Genomic DNA, 7,183 nt, shown 5'->3' on the forward strand with positions numbered 1-7,183 from the left:
GCAATCTTTGTTGGTGGTATGGAGATCAGTGATTGAACTGTACCTACACTGCTGCATGTGCATTTTGCAAGTGCTAACTTTTGTACTGGCTGCAACCGTTGGAGCCAACAGATGTATTTTTTTCTGACAAGTTGATTTCAGCACACATACAAATGGTCAAATTGGAATGCGAGTAGTTGATGAAACACAAATTCTCAACTTCACAAAATATTTGTCTGATAACTTCAATCTCTCTGATTCTCTTCTTCCAAGAAAGCTGGACAGTCAAGACTGCATATAGAATATTACCCCTTATAGTCCACACAGCACAAAAGCTATTTCCAACTATTGTGCTATGTCATTGAATGCAGGCTTTCATGGCATGTACTTGCATTATTGCTGACACTTGTTTTATGGATATTAATCCGTTGTCAAAGGCACAATTCTCTGCCTAACATTTCGTCTTATAATGCTGGAGACATCAGAGGCTGTAACAACTTACAAAGCATTTACAGTCGCAAACAAGCTCAGAAAGCTGAACTTTTTATACGTACCAACGCAACAGTCAGAATGTAAGGTCGTCAGAATGCTGTCTAAGATTGTGGAGTTGTGCCAATATATGCTATGGAGCTTGTAGTGGGAAAGGGTTTAGCCTATTTTATTTAGAACTGAATCTGACAGCTTGTCTAATTTCAATCCATCCTCTTATGTTACAGTTGTTTTTGTGCTTTTGAATTTCTATGGCCTATCTGTACACCCTGGCATAAGGGATTAGATCTTGATAAAATCATAGTATCAGAGAAACTAATTTGGTGGTTTCTCGGTCCCAGTGCATGATGTGCTAATGTAGATTTATGTGAGTTACGAAAGATGACAATTGCCCTTTTATCCATTAAGGGGTGTTATTACTTCTTTTTGCAGGTAATATTGGTGTGCTCTTAGTGCTAGCAGTAAAAATGGAACACACTAATGATGTATAACCTCACCTCAAAAAAATAAAAAAGGATGGAAGATTAGGATTTAACTCCATTGACGTTTATTAGAATGAGCCCAAGCCTGAAGAGGGAAAGGGTAGTAAAGAAAATCAGCTGTATTCTTTTTAAAAGAACAATTCCATGGCCCTTACTAAACAAAACAATGAAAAAACATCTCCATGGTCACACATTGACAGGAATCCCACTACCCCCAAATGTACCTTAAACACCTCACATCTTCAGTCACTGGTTCACCTTGGGGCAAATAAACCCTGTTGTTTATGCTTGGCAATAATAGAGAACTGAAAGACTATGAACATGGTTAGCTTCTAAGATTATGTCCTCCCCCCATAACATTCTTAAAGAATTTTATAGTGCACACCACCTCGTAACATGGTCCCATTCTGAACTATAGTGCACATCCAACTCCATCTGTTGGCAGCTTAGATTTAGCCATCTATTGCATACTTCATGAGTAATAATGGACAGTGATGACTGCTCTCTTAGACATGGTTCTACACTTTCTGTATGCACATCTTGTAAGGACTGACAACATGGACTGAATCTCCCCTCCCACACTTTTCTCTTCCACCACCATACAGAAGAGCATCTGTTCTCCTTATCTCCCTGGCTCTTTCCCTGTTTAACAGTAAATATCTGCAAGGTAAGCCAGTATCCCCATTTACAAGGAATAATGTCCTATCACTGTATCAAACAGAGGTTGCTGGTGCTTGTCTAGGAATTGCTGTTACAGGAAAATAGTGACGATCTGTCCCTGTTTGAGAGCCCTGGGTACACCTGGTCTGAATTCAAACCTCTTCATTAAGTGTTACAAGAGGAAGGAAAAATACTCGTAAAACAGAACTGTTGGATCAGTTTGTCATTTTGATTTGTATACGCTGGACTGCAGCACCACAATTCCAATGGACCACTCTTCACTTGTATTTATCCACAAATTTTATTAGCAGGCCAAGAGATCACTATAATCTAGTCCAACTCACCAATAACAGTTAGTTATACATCTAACACAATAACAAAAACCCATACACAGACAGAGGAGGCTCCGCAAATGTTTAAGGCATAATATAGAACCACTTAAGCATATTCTTACTGCTGATCACTTGGGAGGGAGGGGCGGGGGGAAATACTACCTTAACCAGTATGTAATATGTTGTGGAACTAAACCTGATAATATGCTTATCTATTTATCAATGAACACCAAATTCCTCTTATCACTTCCTCAAAGAAATATGTCAACAAAAGTTACTGTACGATTACCGTAAGATGTAATTGATAAACACTTGTCTCAAGACAGTGATATGTCTATTCATTGATAAGAACCTCCTTTATTTACAGTGAGATTGTCAACATTAATCCTGTGTCAGAGGTTCAATGAATTCATCAAACTATAATATGGAAGACTTGGAATATTAACATAATTCTCAGAAACTGAAAAATAGCTTGCTGTAATCGTAATTTACACATTCTGGGGAGAAAAAAGTGAGTGCAGTAACCCACCTAAAGCAAGTGACTGAGGACCGTCTGGTTTGTAACAAAATTTAAGGAATGATTAAAGCAAAACAAAAATCAGAATGATGGACAAGAAAGCTTTTATCGAGACTGTTAAAAATACTGAAAATGCAATACGGAAAACAACAGTACTCGAGTTAAGAATGAAAAGCACTTCTGGTCCCCCTACGCTCAGCAAGATGCATTGTGAAAGTGCTGCAAGCGCAATCGTCTTGGACCGTCACATCCAACTGAACAGGGTATTGCCAAATGACTGTCTGAAATAAAATGTAGATTATTTCTCTAAGACGGTCTTCCTTTGGCCTATCAGTTCCGAACGAAGCACCTACGGTTACACTTCATAATTAAACACCTACACGCCACTTAAGTAATATATTCGGTGAAGCTACCCAAAATAAAGAACGACGTACTACGGAACTGCAGAGCCAAATATCGCTTTCGTCGAGATATATATAACGACGTACCTTTACAACATGGCAACACACCGACCATATGTCATCCGATGACTGCTCAAAGAAATCTTTCTTTGGTGTCCACGTTTTAATAGGTTTCGTGCTAACATTAAGAAGTTTTCCTTGCTCGCTGACTAGGGCAGCTCTAACGCTTCCCGTTCCCACGTCAACGCCCACAAACAGATTTTCATGGCCCATCACTGTACCGACTGCAAAAAAGAGGCGAAAGCCCAAGTTTAACGTTACTAGACGAAACGTAAAGATCAACTACTGAAAATATACGCTGCCGCGTCAGACCTACTTCCGTTACTGTATCCCTCCTTCACCATGTCAATCGTAAACGTATTGCATAATCGTGCTTATAACAGCGGCTCTCAAAACCGAGGCTTTCGCCCTTCTTAACCTTGAAATAATCGCCGAAGTCAATGGTCACGAGATCTATTGCGAAACACCTGCACCAATTCAAGCAGACGAGTATCACGATGGAACTTTCCATGTATAGAGCGCTCCTCGCCCACTCCTCAACTTTACACCAAATTAGCGCCTCTTATACTTGTGAACTGGGATATAACATTTTACGGCATTTTTTGAGGGAACCTAAAGTCATGGATTTCCTATAATGTGGTATTCTGTCTTGCAGGAAGGCATTCGTCAACACCCCGTATTGCCACGCTGCACGCATCGCCCGAAGAACTAGCACAGATGACAGAACAATGAATATAGCAATATGCGCATCACGTCGTCTGCGCGCTAACCAAGCGACCAATGAAAAGTCAGGACTGGAAGACCAATCAAAAAGCGCTATGTAACACCAGCGTGCAGATTTGTATTTTAAACTGAGTTACATGAGCTTTGTATTCTCGTTCTACGTTTGCATGTTTGAAGCACACAGCAAATTCAGGATGGTTAGTTTCAGTGATAACATAGTGGACGAAAAAAAGAGTGAAATAACTTGAGTGAGTGGATATCGGAAATCGCAACATACTCGCAGGAAAAGCAGCCAAATATTTGTAAAAACGAAGAATATAAACGTCATTTAAGCAGTACTCTAAGATTGCTGCCTAACCAAACACTATGAATTCGTAAAATGTTCGGAAACAAACAGCAAATATTTATGACAAGCGAGGAAAGTACCCTAAACTGGAATCCTACCCCCGCCACCACTCCCTCCCTTAAAGCAGATTCTGGGCACTCTTGGCTCGGCATTGTCTTTAATCGTAGCAGAACCAAGTGTAAATAGTAGTTTCGGCTTCTACCACTCACTAGCGAGGCGCAAAAACTGCCTGCTCCACTTCTTACTTACCAGCTTGCCCTCAGAATTTGCATATTATTCCCTTCATAACGTATGTTTTAGAGACCATCAGATCGTATTGTATAGGAGGCATGTCAATTTTTGCTTTACGATGTACATAGTTATATAATTTTCTAACACTAATTTTACCACCAAATATTTATGTTGAACACAATAATATTATTAAATTGTTTCTCTCATGCTCTACCAGTACTTAATGACTATATTTTCCAGACATTATTTTGTATGTACAATATTATACACAATACTACGAAATTAAATAATCACACTGTTTAAATGATCATTCATAAATACCTCAGCTGAGTAGTATCGTTTTCCCATAAACCACGTAGTTATCACTTCAATGAACCATCTCCACGCTCAGTACATTTCTTCCCTTGAATTTATTGTAGACTTTCATTCTCATGTGCTTACGTGTCTGTTGGCACAGTTTTAAGTGAAGTGTTGGAAGTATGAAATTTTCTTTGTGTCTAAGGTTGTACATATGTTTGAAGTGGCTTTCTTCAGTTAGGTCAGAGTTACTGTGTAAAAAGATTATTATAATCTCGAAGATGTGCAACGCAGGGATAGATAATATTTTAGGCTCTTGAATAGAGGGCGACAGAATATTCTAGTGTTTTTTTTTAGCAGCCAGATTCTGTTTAATTTAGTAACTAAATAACTTATGTATGATTGCCAGTTTAGATTTTTGTCCAACTTTATCGTGAAGACTTGGATACACTGAGATTCTTCTGCAACTTGATTTTTATGTATGGTACTGATGTCACTGCAAAAGGTGGGAATTTAAGGAGATGGGACCTGGATAAACTGAAAGAACCAGAGGTTATACAGAGTTTCAGGGAGAGCATAAGGGAACAATTGACAGGAATGGGGGAAAGAAATACAGTAGAAGAAGAATGGGTAGCTCTGAGGGATGAAGTAGTGAAGGCAGCAGAGGATCAAGTAGGTAAAAAGACGAGGGCTGGTAGAACTCCTTGGGAAACAGAAGAAATATTGAACTTAATTGATGAAAGGAGAAAATATAAAAATGCAGTAAATGAAGCAGGCAAAAAGGAATAGAGACGTCTCAAAAATGAGATTGACAGGAAGTGCAAAATGGCTAAGCAGGGATGGCTAGAGGACAAATGTAAGGATGTAGAGGCTTATCTCACTAGGGGTAAGATAGATACTGCCTACAGGAAAATTAAAGAGACCTTTGGATAAAAGAGAACCACTTGTATGAATATCAAGAGCTCAGATGGAAACCCAGTTCTAAGCAAAGAAGGGAAAGCAGAAAGGTGGAAGGAGTATATAGAGGGTTTATACAAGGGCGATGTACTTGAGGACGATATTATGGAAATGGAAGAGGATGTAGATGAAGATGAAAAGGGAGATACGATACTGCATGAAGAGTTTGACAGAGCACTGAAAGACCTGAGTCGAAACAAGGCCCCGGGAGTAGACAACATTCCATTAGAACTACTGACGGCCTTGGGAGAGCCAGTCCTGACAAAACTCTACCATCTGGTGAGCAAGATGTATGAGACAGGCGAAATACCCTCAGACTTCAAGAAAAATATAATAATTCCAATCCCAAAGAAAGCAGATGTTGACAGATGTGAAAATTACCGAACTATCAGTTTAATAAGTCACAGCTGCAAGACACTAACGCGAATTCTTTACAGATGAATGGAAAAACTAGTAGAAGCCGACCTCGTGGAAGATCAGTTTGGATTCCGTAGAAATGTTGGAACACGTGAGGCAATACTGACCTTACGACTTATCTTAGAAGAAAGATTAAGGAAAGGCAAACCTACATTTCTAGCATTTGTAGACTTAGAGAAAGCTTTTGACAATGTTGACTGGAATACTCTCTTTCAAATTCTAAAGGTGGCAGGGGTAAAATACAGGGAGCGAAAGGCTATTTACAACTTGTACAGAAAACAGATGGCAGTTATAGGAGTCGAGGGGCATGAAAGGGAAGCAGTGGTTGGGAAGGGAGTGAGACAGGGTTGTAGCCTCTCCCCGATGTTATTCAATCTGTATATTGAGCAAGCAGTAAGGGAAACAAAAGAAAAATTCGGAGTAGGTATTAAAATCCATGGAGAAGAAATAAAAACTTTGAGGTTCGCCGATGACATTGTAATTCTATCAGAGACAGCAAAGGACTTGGAAGAGCAGTTGAACGGAATGGACAGTGCCTTGAAAGGAGGATATAAGATGAACATCAACAAAAACAAAACGAGGATAATGGAATGTAGTCGTATTAAGTCGGGTGATGCTGAGGGAATTAGATCAGGAAATGAGACACTTAAAGTAGTAAAGGAGTTTTGCTATTTGGGGAGCAAAATAACAGATAATGGTCGAAGTAGAGAAGATATAAAATGTAGACTGGCAATGGCAAGGAAAGCGTTTCTGAAGAAGAGAAATTTGTTAACATCGAGTATAGATTTAAGTGTCAGGAAGTCGTTTCTGAAAGTATTTGTATGGAGTGTAGCCATGTATGGAAGTGAAACATGGACGATAAATAGTTTGGACAAGAAGAGAATAGAGGCTTTCGAAATGTGGTGCTACAGAAGAATGCTGAAGATTAGATGGGTAGATCACATAACTAATGATGAAGTATTGAATAGAAATGGGGAGAAGAGGAGTATGTGGCACAACTAGACAAAAAGAAGGGACCGGTTAGTATGACTTGTTGTGAGGCATCAAGGGATCACAAATTTAGCATTGGAGGGCAGCGTGGAGGGTAAAAATCATAGAGGGAGACCAAGAGATGAATACACTAAGCAGATTCAGAAGGATGTGGGTTGCAGTAAGTACTGGGAGATGAAGAAGCTTGCACAGGATAGGGTAGCATGGAGAGCTGCATCAAACCAGTCTCAGGACTGAAGACCACAACAACAACAACTGATGTCACTGATTTTGGATTGTTTGGTTCTAAATTGACTAATCAA

General features: G+C 39.5%; 1 protein-coding gene across 1 annotated transcript in view; it reads right to left on the reverse strand.

Annotated features, from left to right (window-relative positions):
* The window catches only part of LOC126194808 (FGGY carbohydrate kinase domain-containing protein), a 134,565-nt gene extending 131,027 nt beyond the window's left edge, over window positions 1-3,538 (reverse strand). The window contains exons 1-2 of the mRNA XM_049933125.1: window positions 3,237-3,538; window positions 2,948-3,144 (exon numbers count right to left, since the gene is read on the reverse strand). Of these exons, the coding sequence (XP_049789082.1) occupies window positions 2,948-3,144; window positions 3,237-3,264 (225 nt within the window). The 5' untranslated portion in view covers window positions 3,265-3,538. The remainder of the gene's footprint in view (window positions 1-2,947; window positions 3,145-3,236) is intronic.
* Window positions 3,539-7,183: the final 3,645 nt, after the last annotated feature.

Source organism: Schistocerca nitens, chromosome 1, assembly GCF_023898315.1.
Source record: "Schistocerca nitens isolate TAMUIC-IGC-003100 chromosome 1, iqSchNite1.1, whole genome shotgun sequence".
Classification (NCBI taxonomy): domain Eukaryota; kingdom Metazoa; phylum Arthropoda; class Insecta; order Orthoptera; family Acrididae; genus Schistocerca; species Schistocerca nitens.